This window comes from Micrasema longulum, unplaced genomic scaffold, assembly GCF_059751315.1.
Source record: "Micrasema longulum isolate JH-2025_06_02 unplaced genomic scaffold, ASM5975131v1 h1tg000252l, whole genome shotgun sequence".
Classification (NCBI taxonomy): Eukaryota; Metazoa; Arthropoda; class Insecta; order Trichoptera; family Brachycentridae; genus Micrasema; species Micrasema longulum.
Genome location: NW_028277457.1, coordinates 650,182 through 673,190, shown reverse-complemented (window position 1 = coordinate 673,190; position 23,009 = coordinate 650,182). Strand labels below are relative to the sequence as shown.

At 34.7% G+C, this 23,009-nt stretch overlaps 2 protein-coding genes across 2 annotated transcripts; one reads left to right on the top strand and one right to left on the bottom strand.

The window, feature by feature from the left end:
* Nucleotides 1–1,043: 1,043 nt before the first annotated feature.
* On the top strand, nt 1,044–22,603 carry LOC148283220 (UPF0415 protein C7orf25 homolog). Its single transcript, XM_088223846.1, has 8 exons — nt 1,044–1,366; nt 7,605–7,788; nt 8,139–8,275; nt 9,400–9,569; nt 11,650–11,852; nt 13,598–13,732; nt 14,383–14,525; nt 15,249–22,603. The coding sequence occupies exons 1-8, from the start codon at nt 1,214–1,216 to the stop codon at nt 15,339–15,341; spliced, it is 1,218 nt and encodes a 405-aa protein (XP_088079972.1). The 5' UTR covers nt 1,044–1,213; the 3' UTR covers nt 15,342–22,603.
* On the bottom strand, nt 16,401–22,525 carry Mvd (mevalonate diphosphate decarboxylase). The gene has a single exon (XM_088223847.1). The coding sequence runs from the start codon at nt 22,523–22,525 to the stop codon at nt 21,353–21,355; it is 1,173 nt and encodes a 390-aa protein (XP_088079973.1). The 3' UTR covers nt 16,401–21,352.
* Nucleotides 22,604–23,009: the final 406 nt, after the last annotated feature.

Sequence of the window (23,009 nt, the reverse complement as noted above, 5' to 3'; positions counted from 1 at the left end):
TTATTTTATCTGTGCTGACATAACTAAAAAAAACAAAAGCATTTTATTTCAACTATCACGTCCGCCAGATCCCAGCGCCCATTACGTAATAAGAAATTAGTTGGCGATGAAAGTAGTCGGCGTAAAGCTCGCCCATTGGTCCATTTGTAGTCGAATGAATTTAACGCACGCCTATTGGTCTATTTGTAGTCGAGTGAATTCATGAGTTGGGAAATTACTAATTTATTTGATAGTCGGCGTGAGACTCGCCCATTGGTTTATTTGTAGTCGAATGAATTTAACGCACGCCTATTGGTCTATTTGTAGTCGAGTGAATTCATTAGTTTGTAAATTACTAATTCATTCGATAGTCGGCGTAAAGCTCGCCCATTGGTCTATTTTTAGTCAAGTGAATTCATTCTTCTTCTTCTTCTTCGTATTTTCATGGCCTTTTCACACCTCAACTTGGGTGTTCTGGCCTGTGTCGAGTATTTTTTTTTTTTTTTTTACATATATACACATGTGTTAGTAATATAATATGTACAAGTTAGTATGTAAGTATTTAATATAATATATACATGTAATAGTAAAACATATTTACAGCTTTACACCATTTACAACTAGATATTTACATAGGATTTTAAATACACGTTTATTGGGTGGAGACAGGAGAGTTAGAATATGAATAGGGAATGAGATATTAATATCAGAGAGGTCGGATAGGAAATCAGGATAACAATCATTTATGGGGCATCCAAAAAATATGGTTTAAGTCTTCCTAATCTAGCTGACATTTGCAAATGGCAGAGTCCCGGTCATAGATTCTGAACAGGTGAGAACTATTGCAGCAGTGCCCAATGCTCATTCTGCATATGGAGGATGTCTCAAACTTGTTCAGAATCACTTTGGAAAACCAAGGCTTTTCTGTTACATTTAGTTTCAGTTGGAAAAGATGTTTACCCTTGGCTTGGGAGGAGGCTACACAATATTCTGAATGAATTCATTCGACTACATTACTGCATTCGGGCTTTCAGTCGACTACATTTACCCATCGAATGTAGTCGACTACTTTCATTCGACTACTTTCATCGGTAATTGCTTTAGCTGTCAAAATCAAAAGTCAAAAAGCGCCGTGGAAAAGTGTTTCTTATAGCTCCATCTCAAAAATGTTTTCCGACAGCTGATATTTGCTGAGTTTAAATATATTTTTATTTGTACTATTGACTAACGCAGAATGGAGAAAACTAACGAAGAACTTTTACAAGAAGTTGAAAGAAAAATCCATTTTGGAGAGGAATTGATTCAAAAGTTGACTGATATACTCAACGTTGACGGTGTTACGAAACTTCAAAGAAAGATTAAGCAAGAAATTGTCTTTCTTAAAAAGGTAAGGGTTCTCACGCGTCTCACAAAATTGCAATGAATTAAATAATAAGTAATCAAAACCATTTTTAATAATTTTCTTATAATCATTTATGGATTGTGTTTCTATTCTAATTTTTAAAACTAACTAATTGATCCATACATTAGTAATAATTTCGGATTCAAATAGGAAAATGTCGGTAAACATTTCTAACATGCTGATGTAGTGGTGCGTAAACTTACGAATTGGATGTTCTAATTTCGTATCCTGCTCTTGATTCCTGTTTTCTGACACAGTTATTTTATTTAAAGTCCCCAATATGTTAATATCTAGGTAGACCAAAACAAAATTAAACATATAACCTTTAAGTTAATATTAATTTATTTTTATTTTGGAACGATTACAGCAAGACGTGTTGTAATCTAGCTTCCATATACATATCAAATTAATCAATTTGGAAACGGGAATTTAGAATCCCAACCGCCTATGCGCTCTGAGCTGCAGGATATGTTAAGATGTTTGTTGTACAGGGCCTTGAAGACGATTTTCACAAAACTGGCGCCATAAAAATTGTCCATAATAATAATAAATTAAATTCTGAAGCCGATACCGAAGTATTTTGTATTTATAAATATGCAATGGGGAGAGGATGAATGGCGAGTGTCCAGCGCCATAAAACGGGACCCCCTTAGCTAAGGATAATTATGATAAAAAAATCTGAAAAAGAAACCACTTTGGTCGATAATTCCCCAAAATACCACTATGGAAAGCTCTCTGTCAAGTGGTCGTCAAAGTCAGGGGGACCTGACATAACACGTGAAGAAGAGGATGTTTTTTTAAATTTATTTACAGACTTGTTCAGTCCATTTAACAATAGTATTTACATTTCTTTATAATATGTACAGGTACAATTGAAAAAAAATACAACTAAAGAAAATTAAAGCTAGGACAAAAATATAAATAATAATTACTGCCTCAAGACAAGATTTTTTGAATCTAGAAAGACTGACACCAAAAAAGTCCAGATCTGATCTTGAGTTTGCAATGTGACACATTTGGGGCATGTTGTTATCAAAAAAACAAATAAATTATGGTGGTTTACAGACAAATGTATATGAATATATTCTTTAGATACTACTATAACAAGGATCAATAAAGGTTGTGCCCAGTGAGATGTTCATGTCGCGGGGTAATTACTGCAACTAGGTAATATTGAAATTGGCATTTTCCAGTTTTTACCACATTTTTGTATCCTCCTCCATGAATGCTACAAATAGACAAGTCGTGATGCATTTAAATAATATTAAGATGTGTTTTATAGCTAGACAACAAACAAAAGACTGTTCTCTAATGTCACCCGGAATGGAGGGGGGTGCGGGGGGGAGTGTCATATTGCAAGCCCGAATTACAAGTCGTTCTCTTAACATACTGACTTGAAATAAATATTATTTTTTTAATAAATAACCTATTTATTGAACATTGACGGCATCATTCGTTTTTATTGTTTCGCATAGTAACAAAACAAGTTTCATGTTATTTTTTTTATTATTTCAAATAAACAGCACTGTATGGCTTTTATATGTACGGAGAAAAAAGAATTATAAAGTATACATACAAAGAAGATTACTAACAATTTACGAATACAGTCGAACTTGGATATTACGAGGAAGACGGGACAGACTGAATTCGCTTGTTATAAGCATTACTCGTTATACCAGAGAATGGTTTTTTAAATCCAATCGCCATTGTATATCTATTGCATCACTATTGGAAATTATAATCAATGCTTACAAACATCATCATCATCATCATCAGCCGTCTCTTGTCCAATGTTGAACATAGGCCTCCCCCTTTAGTCTCCATATTTCCCTATCCTGAGCCAACCGCATCCAACCACTTCCTGCAACTTGTCTTATGTCATCAGACCACCTTGTCTGAGGCCTGCCGACACTTCTTCTACCCGTTCTGGGTCGCCATTCCAGGACTTTTTTGGTCCATCTAGAGTCTGTGATTCTGGCTATATGACCAGCCCAGCTCCACTTCTGGTTGGCAGCCCTATAGACCACATCGGTGATCTTTGTTCTCGCTCTAATCCATGTATTGGTTTTTCTGTCTCTCAACAAAATACCCAGCATTCTCCTTTCCATGGCTCTCTGTTTCACTGATAATTTGTGTAATTTTTTTTTCGTGAACACAAAAGTTTCACAGCCATATGTCAGTACAGGGAGAACACAAGCATCAAAAAGTTTCTTCTTTGAGTAAATTAAATACTTCGGAGATTTTAGGATATATGAGAGCTTACCAAAGGCGGCCCATGCTAAACCTCGCCTTCTTTCTATTTCTACCTCTTGATTATCTTTGCCGAGCTTTATAAAGCTCGGCTTACAAACATACCACTTTCTAAATTTGAAATTTAGATTAATAAACATTAATAAACCCTAAAAATGCTAGGCTATATTTTGCGAGTAACTAAGGATTTTCAAAATATAGCCACTTTGAAATTGATGTACACAGCTTTGGTTAGGAGCCAGTTGGAATACAACTCAACTATATGGACTCCGTATTATAGTTCCCACCAAAATACTCTAGAAAGAGTTCAAAATAAGTTTTTAAGATACGTTAACTTTAAACTTGGAATCAGATGTAAATTTATTAACTATGATTTTTTATTAAATTCTTTGAACTTGTTGAAACTTACTGAGAGAAGAAAAATTATACATTTACTGAATTTATTTAAGATTGTAAACTTTATTACATTTACATTTTTTTTTTTTTTTGCACCACAACAGGCCAGGAGGCCTAATTACAGTGGTGAATCACATCACAGGGCACCCAGGCTTGAGAAAAATCACATTAGAATTTTTGTGTTCTCACCGGGAATCGAACCCGGAACCTTCCGTGCGTGAGTCAAGCGTCTTGACCACTACACCACGGAGGCCGCCATTAACTTCAAGGTACCTGGACGAATGACTCGTCAAGTACCTCCGTTTAGTTGCAACAATTCGCGAACCGTATACTCGTATAATGCTATTCTGAATCGACTCCATGTACTCTGCAATAACTATTCCAACGTTGCTGATATTTTTCACTTAAAGTATAGCTTATATAAATCAACTCTATTAAATAATTTCAAAGAGGAAGAACGGTAATATACATTTTTTAGATTATAGTGCTTTCTATGTTTACTTTTGTATGGGTACTATTGTGTACCATATTTACGTGTATACTTTTTTTTTAATTACTTTAATTGTCATTATTATAACTATTTTTTTATTTATTTATTTTTTGAGACAAAAGAATTTTATTGTATTTAATATACTTATATTTTGTAACTTTTAAAGAAAAATATATATAAATTCTTTTCCTTTTAAAATTTTATCTGCACACATTGTTTAATTATTTTTTTATATCTAAATATGTTCTTCATACAAAACTCCTGTGTTATATATATAGTATTTATGTAAAATAATATTTTTGTATTTAATTTTAAGTTTTTCACATTATATTGAAATGTTTATATTATTTTTAATATGTATCTTTTTAAGGTAAAAGGCACTGCGTGCCGTGTATATTAATAAATAAATAAATTACTATTTTTTCACAATGTGATAAGGATAGAGAAAACTTTTTACACACTCCAACATATTTTGCGCCATGTTCTATTTTACAAATTATTGCCACTTTTTCGCAAATTGAAACACTTCCGCTTGTTAGTAGTCATGTTTACAATTCAAGGGGTAGGTTTCAACTTATCTGACGTCACCCGCTCATAATGTTCATGCACTTAATCAGGACAAGAGAATAAACATTAATTATAAGAAAAATAGATAGCTATTACTTGGATACTTAGCGTATCTGTTTGAATTTTCGGCATTTGAATTGAAGGGAGCTCACTTTGCAAACCCACAGCCTTCTTTCCTCTTTCTCGTCCTAGAAAATAAGTCTTGGGGGGCGAAAAATTTTAATCTTGCCAGGGGTGCTCATGAGCCCACCTACAACGCTTGTAATTATCCCACAGTATTATAGGAATGAAGAATATCATTTATAATAAATCATAAAAAGTATAAATTAAAGACTTTTTTAAAGTTCTAGAAGTGTTGCAAATTAAGTTATTTATTTACAGTATTTATTAGCTGTCTTAACCCTTTTTTGGCATTAAATCATATGTACCCTATAGGATACATATGATTTAAGTTTTTCTCATTAACTAAAACATGAATAAAACAGCATTCAGTTAAAACTGCTCTACCATATTTTTCATTTTGCACTATCACAATTCATAATACACTTTCATCAAAACCAAAAAAAAAACAATTTTTTGAGATTCTGAAGTCTTGGCGACCATGCAATGTGTAAAAAAAATAAAATTTTCATGCCGAGATAGGGGTCAAGTTAAGTTTTTAGGCAGTAAGCATTTTTACTTTGTGATGAAACATTTCAAAATATAAAATATGGCTTATATTTTATAATTTTCTAATCAGCAAAATTGAATTTCGCAATAACAGTTCCATGCAACACCATGCGAAATATTATTTTATGAAATGTAGAGACTAGCATTTTTTATTATTATAATTAAATCAATTGCAGAATAGAGGCAGGTCGTGAAGCATTCAATAAAATGATAAATATTTTCTGTAATGGCCTCAATCTGAATGTTTTGGTGCTTTGTTCGGTCAGTACTTTTGTACAGAGTTGAAACATGTTCCCTCGAGATTAGTACCATGAATTGGCTGGAGGCATTTGAAATGTGGACCGATATGGTCAGCAACGCAAATGTGATCCAAAGAGCAAGAGTAGATAGACAGGTACTGACTGATATCAAAGTCCGGAAGGTGTCCTATTTGGGGCTTGTATTTAGAAGAGAGAAGTACAAACTACTGCACCTAATTATAATAGCCCCGCCACACTATGCTCCTCGCGCTTCTCCTCACTTTGCCCCTCGCGCTGCCGCCCTCTCGCCCGATGTTGCCCTCTCCGCCCACACACTGCTCTACTCGCACAATTAATCACAACGCTCCGCACTTGTCATTTGTCTGCTATACAATGGATAATGAAACTGTGGCAGCGTGCGCGCTACGCATTATAGTATAGCTAATTATATCAATGTCATACAAAGAAATATACATCATTCAAAAATGACGTGTGCGTCTTGTGCGAGCGCTGCATACTCAGATTATTTGGCCAACCATATTGCCGGTCCTTTGACTCGCGTTTGAAAACCGATAAAATAGGAAGCGGTTGGCACGACGAAAAGCATGAGGTGCAGCATGACGAGTAGTGTTGCTACACTACGTCTCTGCCTCCTTTCCTCGCTACTTCCCATGCCACCCGTCGAGTGTGTGGCAGGCCAATAAAAGGCAGAAAAGTGGGTTGATGAGGTATGTCCAGAATGCAGATCTCTTGGCTCCAGAATATATGACACTGAACGGGGATTAGAACTGTCAAGGCACTGTTTAGAGGTGCTCAAAACAGGGACACATTTCATATTTTATTTTATTTTTTAATATAAAAGAGAAATACTTGAATTTTTATTATTTACTCAAATAGTTAAATTTTCAGACCATTTTCTAAAATTCGTAAATATCTTGTGATTGTGGTAGATTGTGGTAGAGTGCGATTTGAACCTGGGACCTTAGGTCTGTAAACAAACAAACCATGACGCCATTTATCCGTAAGGGTAGGCGCAGAGAGGATAGAACGCCACATCGCTCTATCTTTGCATACAGATCTCGCTTCCTCTACATTCATACATTTTCTCATGCACGCGCGCCGATCATTCCGACTTTTCATATATCCATCTTCAAGTATTTGTTGGATTTGGTCATGCCATGTCACTCTCGGTCTTCCTCTATTTTTTTTTTATTTATTTACAATTTTAAAAAACCCGTTAGGGTTACATTAGAAATTTAATATTGTCTAGTCATTTTATGTCTCGTCTAGTCTAGCTATAGTTTCTGCATCCATCAACATTAGCATTGTGAATATTCTTAGCCGTTCTTTCGCTGTCCATTCGCTCTACATGTCCAGACCAGCGCCAGGGCTATTATGAAGATAATGAGAATTTATTGATTTTTCCACATTGAGTTTTTTTAGGTTATTGTGCCATGTTTTCGTTCACAATTTTTGCCGATGTTTTGGAACGCATTGTGGCATCCATTATCAGAGTTGTTTTTGATCCGTCCGATGGATGCAAAGAGTAAAAAACTCCACGTGCATCCGAACGGCCATAAAAAATCTAAGAATTTTATTTATTATCTTCCAGTTGCGATGTTCCGGTAAGGTGAAGAAGGAGCAGCTCTCGTGTTCCAATCTCCGGCACCTGGCCTGCGTGGTGGAGTGTGCCCTTCGGCCCGGAGTCCGCGCGGTCAGCAAGGGCATGCAGAGCGCCGCGGGAGGGAAGGTCAGCATTGATGTCATCAGCGACAATGGCCGGCTCTGGACCAAAGGTTACATATTTAAAATATTACGATTATTATTACTGCTCTCTCGTAACAAACAAAACAAATTGTGAGAAAATGACCCGCCTTGAGAGAGTTTAAAACAGTGCCTGTTAAACAAGTAGACTGCTAGTGGTAACGCCAGAAGGAAGAGCAATGTCTTTAATCAACTGCATCTTAATTTATAACATGATGCCAAGATGATCAATTTTACACTGTACAGTGTACAGTGACTAAAATTTTAAATAAATGTCCCATGTCAACCTTCTCAGGTAGCGAACCGATGCAAGGTGGTACCGCGCTCTAAGTCGCTCCGATGGGGTGTGATGAGGAATAATAACATTGTATTCCTGTTTTAGTGATTGCGAGGAATCCTAAATCTTTATCTGCGCTGAGCGATGGAAATGCTTCGTACGGAGCGAGGTCAGTTCTCGATCAAGCCCAGGACTATATGGAGTGTGCCAAGGAACATCCTTGCTTCTATCAAACACCACAGGTTTGTTGATAATTTACTTAATACTCAAACATAAAAAAATTGCACAAACTTAATTTAGTTATACTATTTAACATGAAAAATTATAGAGTTAGTGCTTCAAATATTAATTTCAAAATTAGCCCATTGCAGGTACAGCAAACCAACTGACAAAATGGTCAAACGTTACTATTAAAATTTTTAGCTCAGTGAGCTTTTTGTTAATTTTTTTACTAAACTGTTTAGATATTTTTAATTCGAACATGGTAGAATCCTGAACATGGATTCTGAACAAGTGAGAACCATTCCAGCAGTGTTCGATGCGCATTTTAGATAATATAGAGGTTGTCTCAAACTTTCATTTATGGAGGAGGATACAAAAGTGTGTTTTTAATGATAAACTCAAAAATCCCGATTTTAAGGTTACCTAGCTGTAGTAATTACCCCGTGATATATTACCCTGCATACATCAAGCCAGGCTTGCGTTTAACAAAAAATCAAAGATTTTTGAGTCAAATAATAAAAACCGAAAACTCCGCAAACAACTTGCCAAGACATATGTATGGAGCATATTGATGTACGGTTGTAAGACATGGTGCCTCGCCGAAAGAGATAAAAAAATACTAGAGGCCTTGGAGATTTGGTGCTACAGAAGAATATTAGGTATTTCCTGGAGAGACCACATCACTAATGACGAGGTTCATAGCAGAGTCGAATAAGGGAGGCGCCTAATCAAACCATCTCAGAGAGGCGAGCCCTATGGATCGGCCACATTTTGCGCCATGAGGGTCTCCTGCATGAAATAATAGAGGGAATGGCTGAGGGGAAAAATTACAGAGGGCGCCCTCGACGGGAGTATTTGGAGCAAGTGTGCGATGATGTAAACTGCACCTCATATGTCGAGCTGAAGAGGGCTGCAGAGAATAGAGACCAGTGGAGGACGAGACGTAGGACTTTGCTGCTAACCAATCGTGAAGATATTACTCACACATCTTATAAATATCTAAATAAAAGAAAAACAAAAAATTAGACACTGGCTAGAACACCCCAGTTGGTAGGAGAAAAGGCTAAAAAAAAAACAAAGTAGACAAAAATGTTTTTAATAAATGTTTTTGTAAAAATGAACTAATAAATGTTTGTTGTTGTAGGTGGTGTTTGAGTTTGTGAGTGGTATTGAGGATAATTTGGCTTCTAAACTACAAGACTTGGGTATAACTGTTAGAGGAACTATTATACCCACTATGGATTCCTTCCAGTCAGATTCTAATTCAGACTGCAGCGGATCTGAAGAAGATTATGATGATGAAACATGCACCAGGTTTGTTGGCTATGTCTTATTTATATTTCAAATAGAAATTTAGAACCTTTTTTAGGTTGTTTAAAAATCACAAAAAACAATCCCTCTCTAAAAGTCTCTATAATCCGAACCCCATCGGAATCATAGCATCGGGTGAAGGGCGAGAGAATAAAAGAACATGAATAATGCTCCTGGCCTTCCAAATTGTATCGATTTGAAGAAAGTAGCATCATATCTATCTTTGAGTAAATCAGTTTATGTGATGTAAAGTACGACTTGGCTAAGTTTGGCCAACACAGGTGAGTTCATGAAGGAAATTGATGTGGATTCCGAGTATAAAGATGAAGATTCTTTTCCATTAGTCCATCAATTGCAAACATTAAGTTTGGTAGATGATATAAACGATCCAGAAGTTCAAGCATGGGTTACTGGAAAGGATATGAAGAAAAGTTTTTAAAAATGACTGATGATTTGATTGTTGAGAGAGGATGCATTGAAAGAAAATAAGATCATTAAAGAAGCAGGAAAACTTCACCTAACACGGTCAAACATAAAGATGGCATTTCAACTTTTCAGTTAGCAGTCAAAAACAATGTACTAGATTAGTTTTGCGCCAATTGTGAAATAAAGTATATCAGGATCACGGAGAAGGTGCTGCTCAGAAAACAATTCCAGATTTTAAAAGTATTAAATGCATAATTCACACATGCCCTAAGGTATATTAACATGTCATGATGGGTAGATTATTCTTATACAGAAAATCTTATTTATATACAATATGCAAAGTTGTATTTATCTCTTATCCAGTAATCCAAAAAATTTGTTAAACCGAACAGGGTCGGTTTTTAATTGTTCGAATTATAGAGACTATACTGTAAACAGCGCTTATTAACGACCTATATTAATTTTATTTCAACAGAGGGAAAACATTATTAAGAAGGGAATATGAAAGTCTAGGCATTTACAGGGCTTATGATCTGTCATTGGCTGGTTTAAGTGGCCACTTTACACACTGTAACATTCACCATTCTGCCTATGTTTGAACATCCACATTGCCTCAACTCTTCCATCTGTTGACTTTTGTGAAGTAAAAGAGCTGAAACCTTTATTATGCGGGTGAGATTCCGTCTGAACCAAATCACCTACTAGGCAACGCCTGAAAATAATTTTCCAATTTTTATACTTCTTCAAGAGGAAATGTGGATGTTTAAACATAGGCAGAATGGTAAATGTTACACAGTGTGTAAAATGGCCACTTAAACCAGCCAATGACAGGTCATAAGCCCTGTAAATGCCTAGACTTTCATATTCCCTTCTCAATAATGTTTTCCCTCTGCTGAAATAAATTTAAATATGAATAACTCCCTAGGGAGAAAATCCAGCCAGTCTGCAAACATTTGGACATACTCAAAAATTGTTGCCTATATTAATGCCTGTCTGTGAACCTAACTTACAAATTTCATTTGTGTCAGTTCGTATACTAGAATATTTTATTTAAAAACTTTTTGTCACGCACACATGATCAAAGACCATTACGATTCGAACGCACTGTACATATTTATTAAATATTTTTTTGTATCTACGAGTGCTTTTAATTATATAATTTTTTTTTTTATATAAATATTTTGTGTTCTGTACCCAAATACTTTAATTTGGGGCCATTTTCAACAAGTTGTAAATAACTCACTATTCACCATCATATCCTTTCCACACCTAGTGGTACACAGGGAACTGCATTGGTACACCAAATCTCTGTAAAAAAATCTGTAGCATAATGAGGTGATCAATCTTACGCTTCAAGTGTTAGTCTAAGACTGGTATTTTGAACGTTCTCTAGGAGGTAATGAACACGTTGCTAGCAGTTAATTTACGTACTAATTACGCAACACTTTCTCTACCTCCGAGAGATCGTTCAGAATTGCACTGCATGGACAGTGAAATTTCTGTTCAACTCAAGTTGTACCTTAGAGAACTAAAAATTACGCAACCGATAAAAATGTATACTATGAATAAAAATAAAATGATAATGTACATATATTATATGCAAATGGATTTTTGCTAGCCAAATGTGATTTTTATGATTTTTTTTCCGTTGCGTTAGTAAGCCGATAAAGGAGTTGTGCGACAGCAGGGAGTTGGTAGAATTAGACACTTTGAATCTAGACGTGACCAGTATGATGGCTTACATCAGTAACCTCACCAACGGCAGCCACCACTTCGTGTTCCAACAGCCGCTTCTCTCGCAGCAGGCGGCCTGGGAAGCCCTGAGGCCTGTCAAACCCGTTCTAGAGAGACTTTTTCAAGGTAAATATTACTTCGATACAGTATTTATTTATTTATTTGACACTCTATATACATATACATATAAGGGCGGGCATATTGCCTTAAGGCAATTTCTTCCTACCTACCCAAACCGTTCAGTTTGAGAAAATTATAAATACAAAAATTAAAAGCAAAGATTAACAAAAATAAATATAAATATAAAATAAATTAACACTTTACTATGAAGAGAGGAGAGGGGATGGGAAGGAAAGAAGAAGGATAAAGGAACAATTTAAATATTTAGATAGTGACATTTCAATCTTGACTTAAATGTAAATAAAGAAGGGGCGTCTCTAACATTAGTGGGTAGATTATTCCACAATCGAGCGGCTACTACTGTGAAAAAGAAGGCAAGAAAATTAGAGCGATGACAGGGTATTAAAAGGAGTTACTAGATCGAAGAGATAGTCCGTACAGTAGTGAAGGACAGCAGGAAAATATGAAGTAAGAATGCTCGAATTAACGCAATCAACGACAATGTTCTTCGTGTGTCTCCGCGGCGTCAGGTGAACCTCTTTCTTGACTGGTACAGGAAGCTAGTGGACTCGAACTGCAGTAGTCTCTGCCTGTACTTATCAGATAATGCGATCCTCCAGTGGTTCGGCAGGAATATTATAGACCTATGCTGAGCTACTGGAAAAAGTCCAAAGATGTCAACATACTCAAAACCACGGTAGATTAAAATCACTAGGACTTTGGAAGAATGCCGGAAGAGAAGAGATTTGAAGATATTAAATGATTGCTATGATTGCCCCCTGCACGAGATATATTAATTAAATCCCAACAGCAGTTTATGGGGTTGTAACTGAAAGCACTATTGTCCCCAGTTCCACCTTAATCCTAAGAAAAACTTCCTTTCCATCAGGGTGGTTTCACACTGGAATAAATTGCCAAGCCAATTGTCCGTTCCATTTTGATCAACCAGTTCAAAAACCGTTTGAATGAGAAGAACCCAGACAAAAAGCAGTTCACGAGATATACGTGTACTGGTAAAGGTGCTTACCTATAACAAATAATAATCATAAATATTTACAATTATTCAAACATGTGTTTCTGAGTGAAGTTATCACATCAGTGATTTACATGATAGCGTTTTGAGTTTTGACTACTTATGCCTATAAAATAATGAAATGTCTCACTTTAGCCCAGCTTTGATGAAAAATCGGTTGAAAAGTTTTGTATTCACACTATTTCCATCGAATTTATTTAGCTGGCTTATTCTTATTCTTTAAAGTGGACGTCAGTGCTATATAAGGTCCTGAAGATCTATTCTGACGGGTCCCTGCGAATAGTTCTGGCCTCCAAGCCCGGGTCTTTAAAGAGCCTAGCTGCTGTGTGGAAGGCGAGAGTTCTTATTTTGCTAAATATTTTCCTCGAAACCCAGATTTGTAAAGTATCAAGCTATTAGGTAGGGGGCGAGCTCTTCAACGTTCTCAGGTTTAACCGGTGGTCCCCCGATCAGGGCGGCAGCTTATTTTATGATATAAAGCATCACACAAAGAATGTGTATAGGTGTTATAAGGTTCATTCTATCATGGCATTTTGTTTAATCTGCAGTGCCCGGTAAGGGCTCTAGTGATGACCCTCTGTTTATTTTGTCTAAGCTTTATTAGGTCGAAAGCAAACCTTTGCGAGTGCCCTTTTGTCAGTTTTCTCGCTGGCTTACTTACATCTACAACTTTTTCCGAGGGCTCGAAATTAAATTGACACAAATATGTTCCTCGCAGGTAAGAAGTTGGTGTGTTGCGAAGCGGCCTGGGAGGACTTTAATAAAATAGTCGAAGTGCTCGGGGGGCCGCAAGAGAAGCAGCGCGCTGCTCAGCTGAGGGAGAGGTTAACTGTCATGCCCGATGATGAAAATGGTAACTATATTGTTAGATTTGTTTTGGATCATTTTGCTTTACGTTTATAAAAACATGTAACGCTAGGAAACCTAAACCATTCATGTAATAAGACCACATATAAGGAGTGGTATCGATGGCTGCCATGTAAACTATTGTATAAATATGTTGAAAATATTGTTTATTGGTTAGTATTGGTAAATAGTGATTCTCGGTTATTTTCAAAGTTGATGTATTAAAATTATGTCATTTCTCTTCATAATGTCATAGCTTCTATTTTATTAAATGGAATATCAGCAGATCACTTAATAATAAAAAACGTTTATAACATAAGCATTTTCTGCTCAAATTTAGTACCCAATTTCAACGATCAGTAGTTATTATTTTATCATCAAGCTTAAAATTATGGTAAACGTAAAAATTGACATAAATTATTGTGATCACACTGGAAATCGATTCCGGAACTCTTCGTGTTGTCATTGAAGTTAAATATGAAAAACAAAAGAAAAAATTTAAGATTTTTAGCAGAAATCGACCGAACAAATAATGAAAATCCAGACTGGGTTTATGTTTTTTTATCAGACATTGATATTTTGTCCATTGAAACGAGGAACCTAATTTCAAAACTTAAATCCTTTTTTGAATGTTTTGTCTCATTTCTAAATTTTCAGGTCCTGATGAAGAGAAGAGAGGGGAATTAAGGGTAAGGGGGAGGATAAGACTACGATCCAAAGTAGTGTTTAACTTCGGCCAAAGAATCAAAGCTTTGACTATTTCTGCTAATGAGGGATTTGTTCGAGCAGCTCAACAGCAGGTTGGTAAACCCTTTATTATGTGATTCGAGCCTTATTTGATACTATGCATTAAGAAAGTCCAATTTAATTTCGTGTCACAACACCTTTACTTACATTGCGAGGAACCAAACAGGAAAGCCATAGATTTTCTCTATGAATCTGTCAAGTCATCAGTGTGTTTCTATGTACTCAATACTGACCATAAATTAAAAATATATACTGTAATAGATTGGAAACTCCATACATTTATCTGAGCATTTTGGGGGCAATTGTACCGCCACCGTGCATCAGTGCCACGAAGCTTTGTTTTTTTTTTTAAAGAAGTATTTGCGTTCTTTTGATTTACCCAAATATTTCAATTTTTGGGGCCATTATTGATGAGTTGTAAATAACTCACTATTAGAAAATGGAAATCATGTCGGGGTAGAGTGGGGTTCGAACCTCGGACCTCTGATCCGTAAGTCCGCAACACTAACCACAACCTGAAAGTAATGATTCGAGCCTCAATTTATAGCGACTAGCGTTTTAATCTAATAATTTTGTAAATTTTCATTGCCTGTAAGTACAATTTCTTTTCAGTAAAGTGAGAATGTCTTTGGTCAGCCTTGACTTGCATGATGGTATATATTTGTATTTTCCTGATGGGCATACACAGTGTTGAACGTTAAATGTGATAATGATCATATAATTTATTTTAAGCAATGAAAATGTCATTGTTGATATGTTTGGGATTTTTTCAACAGGGCATCACATACGCTGCCATAATCCACGAGTCCAGAGCTTTGACAGAGCAGAAACAGGTCACAGCGACTCCTTGCATCCTCCCCACATCCTGACAGCGCCGTACGATCTTCTTCAGCAATATGATATGGCCTTCTGATGCAACAACATCTCAAACTCACCTAATTCTCTGCCTACGGGCATAAAAAAAGATAAATAGACTAAATCAATAGGGGAAGATGTTTCTCTAGAAGCAAATATGAAAGTCCAGCCATTTATTTTTCTTTTTATGAAATATGCACCTTCATAATAATAAACTCACTTGAAAGAGATAAATTCTCTAAGGAGATCGATATTTTAATAAAATAACTTCCGTAAAGGTGTTGTAATTATTGAAACAATTCATTACTTTGGTATCTAATCTAAATATTTAAAACAAACACCGATTTGAGTCTACTATTTTATTTATTTTATTTTTTACAATAAAAAATCGGACGATTTCCATTTTCTAATAGTGAGTTATTTATAACCTGTTGAAAATGGCCCAAAAATCGAAATATTTGGGTAAATAATAATAACCCTGAAGAGGAGTTGCCGAAACTAGTCGGCTGTGACAATAAAAAAGATGGTTCATAAAACAAAGTAATTTTATTTATTCCTTTAAAAAAAAGCAAATAAGTATCTCCTTTTTTTTTTAAATTACACGTCTTAATCTTCACATTTGTTTGAAAATGCCGCAGTCCGATTTTTTGTATACTGAAATCAGTGTTTGATTGATATATTAAGGGCTTTACTTTTTTATTTATTTATATAAACGCCCAATGGGCACTTATAAACCTGTTATAAAGTTACGCCTAGGGATAGTGGTAGAATAAGGATGGTATTCCTATCTGTATTCTACCACTTTCCCTAGGTGTGACTTTACACCAAGTTTATGAGTAAGGCTCTAGGATTATAATATTGGGAGGTAACTACTACTACTAGATAACCTCAAAATCAGCATTTGTGAGTTCATCATCATTCCCTTTCCGCACATAATGGTGCATAGGGCACTGCATTGATACACCAATCGCAGTATATGTTAATCATTTTTGTTACATGAAGGTAAGATGATCAGCTTTATGCTTCAGGTACCAGTCCAGGGACTATGAAATATTCTAGTGCGAAAACACCCTTTTAATAAATACTTCATATCAACCATGTCGGGAATCGAACCCAAGACCTCTTGAATTGTAGGCGACCGCGCTGACCACTACGATAAAACTACTGAACTTTCTTTTAAATTTTGCGGTTAAACCGTATGAAAATAAATCCTATTAAGGATCTAGTGATTTGCTTGAATAATTATTAAGGTATTATAATAACTGCCTTAGAAGATAACCTCATTAGTGTATAATAAATTAAAATGAATATTGCATATTTACACATAATATAGAAAGATATTTTTTTTAGTATCAAAAACATTTTTCACTTTGTAGTTTCGCATTTGCCACTTTTTGTTTATATATTCCTATAAACCACTTAATTTTTAGTTACTGACCGGTTTCGAGGTCACCTCCTCGTCATCAGGACTTTGAATTATAAAATACTGTAAGAAAAGCACAGAAGAATGAAGGAATGAGAGAGAAAGAATAATATGAATCATAACAGGAAATAATAAATATTTTTAGAAGAGATCTCAAAGTTCAATGTTATAATTTGCTATGGGATGTTTTTGGTAAACAACTTCACTTATTTCTAATCATCCAAGATTGTCGTAAAGATGATCACTTTAAATAATATGTCAAATCTTTACACCCGTTTCTTGATTCAAATTGCGGTTTTCAGATATCAGATGATTTGCATATTCTGAGAAGTAATTGTTGTTGAGACATCTTATAATATTTTCTTTGATTCTAATTTTGAATTTACTCGAAGTTTTACCAATATGGCAATTTAAATTCAAAATCAGCCGGTCAATGTATAACTAGAAATTAATGTGGTTTATACAAGTTTATAAACAAATAAGTTTACGAAGATATTAATTTTTATTAGTGTTTAAAATAAACTAATATTCTTTATAAAGTATTTTCAATGCGCATTGTTACTAATAATGTGTATATAATTCTTTGAATAGAGAATCTGATTGCATATTATTTGTTACACGATGGAAAATATTTTACATTTTTTTTTTGCACCACAACAGGCCAGGAGGCCTAATTAAAGTGGTGAATTACATCACAGAGCATCCCGGCTTGAGAAAAATCACATTTTTATTTTTTGTGTTCTCACCGGGAATCGAACCCGGAACCTTCCGTGCGTGAGTCAAGCGTCTTGACCACTACACCACAATATTAGTCTCACAGTTCCGATACCAGTCGGGGGACTATGAAATATTTCACAAGGACATCGCGAAAGCTTTAAAAGTGGGTTAGAGAATAATGTCCTGTCATACAATGAGATTTATATTTGAATTACAATGAACTTAAAATTTAGTATGTTCTTTCAAAACATTGCCTTAATTTAATGGTTAATTCAATTATCCGGATTTCTGCACATTCGGATAATGTCTTGCACTCATTAACCCGGGTAATTGGAATTTTACTGTATAAGAAGGAACCTTTACTAAAGTGAATACACAATATGCATGTAATGCGCTAGAACCCACTCACAGAGGATCACCATATCTAATCACAAAATTATTTGAGTGTCTTCTGAATCATTTTAACATTATTTTCCAAATATTATAAGTGGATTAATGTATTGTCTTGTCATTTTACTTGAACTAATGTAATCTTTATAGCAAATCTTTACCTATATTTATGCCTCAATGCCTTGAATTATGAGTTGTAAAATACTAGCATATTTTTGTAATTGAAAAGGGACCACATACACATTGAGTACATGATAGTTTCTAATCTTTTGTAGACATCCATATATTTATTTATTTATAAACATATTTTAAAGATTGTAGTAGAAAATATTACTCGTTAAAAAATATATATAAATAAAATGTATAGGCATTCTGCTGCGGAAGATCAGCAACTTTTTGGGAATTTCCGCTGAGCGTGGCGCTAGCCTTAGAGTAAAGCTGTGTTACAGTGAAATTTCCAAATGCTTATTTTTACTCTATTATTGAGATGTTTAAAAAACCAATAATGAATAATTAATATAGAATATATAGATTTAAGGAAGGAACTAAAATTTAAAAAAAAAACCACCTCAATCTTTGACTATGTATTTCTTAGCAATATTTCTCAAATACGTCGTCCCTTTCCTTGAGCATCAATATGTTGTAATTATTTTAAAAACGGTTACAAAATTTGTGTTGATGAATAATAAAACGCTTTGTGATTGTAAATTGTTTATTTATATTGTGTTTTTACTTATAAAAATATTTGTGTACATAAATATAAACAGTAAAAATACTCTCAAATTCTTATTAAATACCCTGTCATCCACAACTTAACTATTTCCTATATTTATTACCCAATACTGATGTAGTTATGCATTGCGAGATTCATAATATAAATATTTAATACTTCTACTAAATGTTGTGAAATATTTGTACATAACCAGTTACCGACTTTTCTGTGTCTAACGGTTTGGAGGCGTACCCCTCTCTTTGTCAGGACACCAATTAAAACAGCACGCAAAACCCACTATATTGATTTATTTAACACTTTATATACATATACAATTTATATACATATACAATTGAACATAGTTATGCGGAAAACGGCCAGTCCATAATTTTGCGAAAATGAGATATTGGTGTTTTTGGGTGCAGTAAGGTCAATTTTATGTTCTGCTAAAAACAACCAGACCGCTTTCACACAAAAAACTGTAATAATTACCTTCTAAAAATAGAGTTGATCACAAAAACAGCATTTCTCAATTTGCAAAAAACACCCACAGCACTAGAAAAATCTGACGGTATTTTAAAAATCATTAAAACTGATAAAATACATAATAAGATTCTTGTTTGTTTTATAAAAAAAACTAATCTGTTCATTGTTTATTATTTGTCAAAATCAAAAACATTTTAACTGTTTTGTAGATTTGATTATTCACTCGTTTCATAAAGGTGATATTATCTCAGTTTATATTTTCTATGACTGGCTGCTTTCTACATAACTACACTCAATGTATATACATATACGGGCGGGCATATTGCCATAAGGCAATTTCTTCCTACCTACCCAAACCGTTCAATTTGAGAAAATTACAAGTATATGGACATATTGAATCTTATGATTTTATACAAAATTAAAAACAAAGATTAACAAAATAAAAAAATTAACACTATACTATGAAGAGAGAAGAGGCGATGGGAAGGAAAGAAAAAGGATCAAGGAACAACTTAATTATTTAGATAGTGACATTTCAATCTTGACTTAAATGTAAATGTCTCTAACATTAGAGGGTAGATTATTCCACAATCGAGCAGCTACTACTGTGAAAGAGCAGGCAAGAAAATTAGAGTGATGAAAGGGTATTCAAAAGGTTCTCTCATTACTAGATAGAGGTTGGAAGAGCTCTCACTATACACCTTCATTGGTGTCCTGACAAAGAGACGGGTACGTCTCAAACCGGTAGGCATAGAAAAGTCTGTAAAATGCAAAACTGAGGTGTATAGTAGGTTTTGCATGCTGGTTAAATTGGTGTCCTGATGAAACCGGTAGACATAGAAAAGTCGGTAAGTGGTTATATACAAATATTTAATAACATTTAGTAAAATGTTTGACCACAAAGTTAATGCTTTAAATATTAATAATATTTAATACTTATTTTATCATATAAACTAATAGCTTCACAAAATGATATTCTCTCTCTAAATGCCATTGAATATTGTACACATTTTTTTGTGTTAATTCTTTTTTTTTTTAAATAAATCTATAGCGTTCTTATGATGTACCCAAATATTTTATTTTGAGGGCCATTTTCAATGAGTTGTAAATAACTTACTATTATAAAATGGGAATCAAGTTGGGGTAGAGTGGGATTCGAACCACGGACCTTTGTCCGAGACATTAGCCATGGGACCACAACCCGATTTATAAACCCGTTTTGGGCATCAAATATGAGACGCTGAGAGCCGGGGAACTTAAGCAACATGTAAACAGTTTTTGGCAAAATAACTTCCAAAATGAATTTTACTTTTTTAAATAAAATGGCTAAGACTACGGTTGAAGTTACGATTTTTTCTTAACGAAAATGAAATAAATTATGCCAATTTGGCGGTATGTTTTTCCAGCGTAATTTTTTTTGTGAAGCTAAAATTCAGCCGTAAATTTTTTTTTGGTTAGATCAAAAATATTGTAACTAATTTCTAAATACAAACCTAAAAACAGATCTAAATTTGAGATAATTTTTTTGTGTACCTTATCCACATTTTAAAATATTGGTCAACAAAAAATATATTTAAAGAAAGGGTAGAGGCAATAAGGATGTTCAGTGCTACAGGAAATTTGATGTATAAAAAATGTTTTCTTACATGCTGTAAAAATTAGAGCATTTAATTACAGAGCGAAGTTTCTCTTTTGAGTATGAAATATGTATGAAAAAATTTATAAAATGAACTTCTCGGAAATGTCACTAGTTCTAGTGAACAACAACCAATCAACTATAGTGTTATGTGTTGTGATAGATTTTCGGTTTCTGGGTAGCCATTTTTGTCAATGTCTAGTGTTTGAGAGCTACAAGGTTTTTAGCTTAGTTTGATAGTCGATCAACAAATTTAAAAACCACTAAACTTTCTAGTTATGAGTACAAATTCAAATTTATTATATTAAATCAAGTAAGAAAAATTACTTAATTTACTCTGACCGTGTGTTAAATTTATCCTTATCTGAACCGAACTGATTATGTCCAAAATTATTGTACTAAATAATGTTAAGATTTCAACATTGAAATATGCGTAAAAAATACATTTGAACAAATACACCCAGATATTAGTACAAACTACCCGTATTGTGTCATGCAATAGCCAGATCTTCCAATCAATATTTAAAATACTAGAGCCCATATGAAAATATTAGTAAAACATTATGTTACATTTTAACAGTCAAATATCTCTTTTAATTGTGTAATTTATTTTAATACCGCGTAAAACCCAAAACAATATTTAAAAATTCCTTTTCCTTTGTCACATGAATTTAGGGTTGCCAGCTTCGTCTAAAAGGTGGCTATTTACATCTGTGAGCCGTTGAGGCCCGTCACCTACTTTAGTATGAATCAAGTACTGCAGCAAATTAGCATCGTGTTTATCTATGACTATCTTATTTCTGATCTGTTCTGGTAAAGGTTTTGGATCAACCGGAATCCCTTTTATATATTCCACCCCTTTATGCAAATCTGTAGGAAAGGTTTGGTTTATCAAAGTCAATGCAAACGGTACTTGATCTTCCAACATGTAAAGACATGCGTTCGGACCTGCGTCAAAAGTATATGCGATCTTATTACACCCGCAAGCTTCATTGTAGTTGTGGATCATATCAATAATGGCGTGAGATACCTCGTTCATGTATTTAAATGGCGGAAAAGTATCTAAACAAATGGAGTGAAATTGATTGCTTTCTTTCATCGTGATTTCGGCGAATTTGTCAAAATCTTTATTTAAAATTGCTTGTTTTATCGCGAGAGTGCGCTCCGGGACACATTTGTCGACGCGCATTTTGAGTAACTCAGAGGTGGCAACGCTATCGCGCATGCCGTTGGTCGAGCCGATTTTTTTCTTTTTGTCACTTACGACGAGGATTAAAATTCTCATCGAAGGCCAGTGGTCGGCCGGGGCTATTTGAGAAGCTATCGAGTCAGTTCCGTCCTTCTTGGATCCCGCGTGCCACTGGACGAAGCCGCCGTAGACGCTCCGACAGGCGCTACCCGAGCCGAGCCGCGCTATGCTGCTAATTTCTCCATTCACTTTGTACAGCTCGGCGAGAGTCGCCACTAGGCAGGCGTAGCCCGCGGCGGACGAGGCGAGCCCCGCCGCAGTTGGAAAGTTATTCTCGGAACAAATATGCAAATTCCAAGAGAGAAGATCAGAGTTCACGCTCGACTGTTCGGCGGCGCGTTTCTTTATCTCTTTCACACAATTGAGCAATCTCGAATTTTCGAACGATTCTTCTTTAGCATTTAGCCACAGTTTGTTTTCTTTTAACGTGGCACTGGCTAGAATAGTCGTCTTGGCGTGCATCACGTCCGTTGTAAGCGTGGCGCTTAACGAATCATTTAAAGGAATTATAAGCGATTCGTCCCTTTTACCCCAGTACTTTATTACGGCGATATTAACAGGAGCTATACAAGTTACAATACTCATTTTTAATTACAATTTAATACACCAAACTTTAAGAAACTTTGACACACTTCCGAAATTCGCGATTTCAAGTTTGACACTAGATACTAGAATAGAAAATTGACAGAGCACCACTGTCACCACTGACAGTTGACATTATTAGGCTACCAAGTGAAATTCAGATATTCATTTTATGCAGTTGCTACTTTGTAGCATAGATAATAAAAATATGATATACAACATTTTAGTGGGCAAAAAATTGGATAGTAATTTTTAATACATGAGCAAAAAAATATAAAAGGTGAAATAATTTAGTCTGAAAACTGTATAAATATTTTCTTTCTTGTTATACCTTGCCTTAAAAACTGTTAATACTGAATAGAAATTTTAAAATATGTAATATTTTGTCTATGTCGATTCGAAACTTCGAAAATATCGTTGGGTTACAAAAACTTTCAATTTTAATTTTCGGTTTTTGACGTAAGAACAATAAAATTGCTTCAACTTT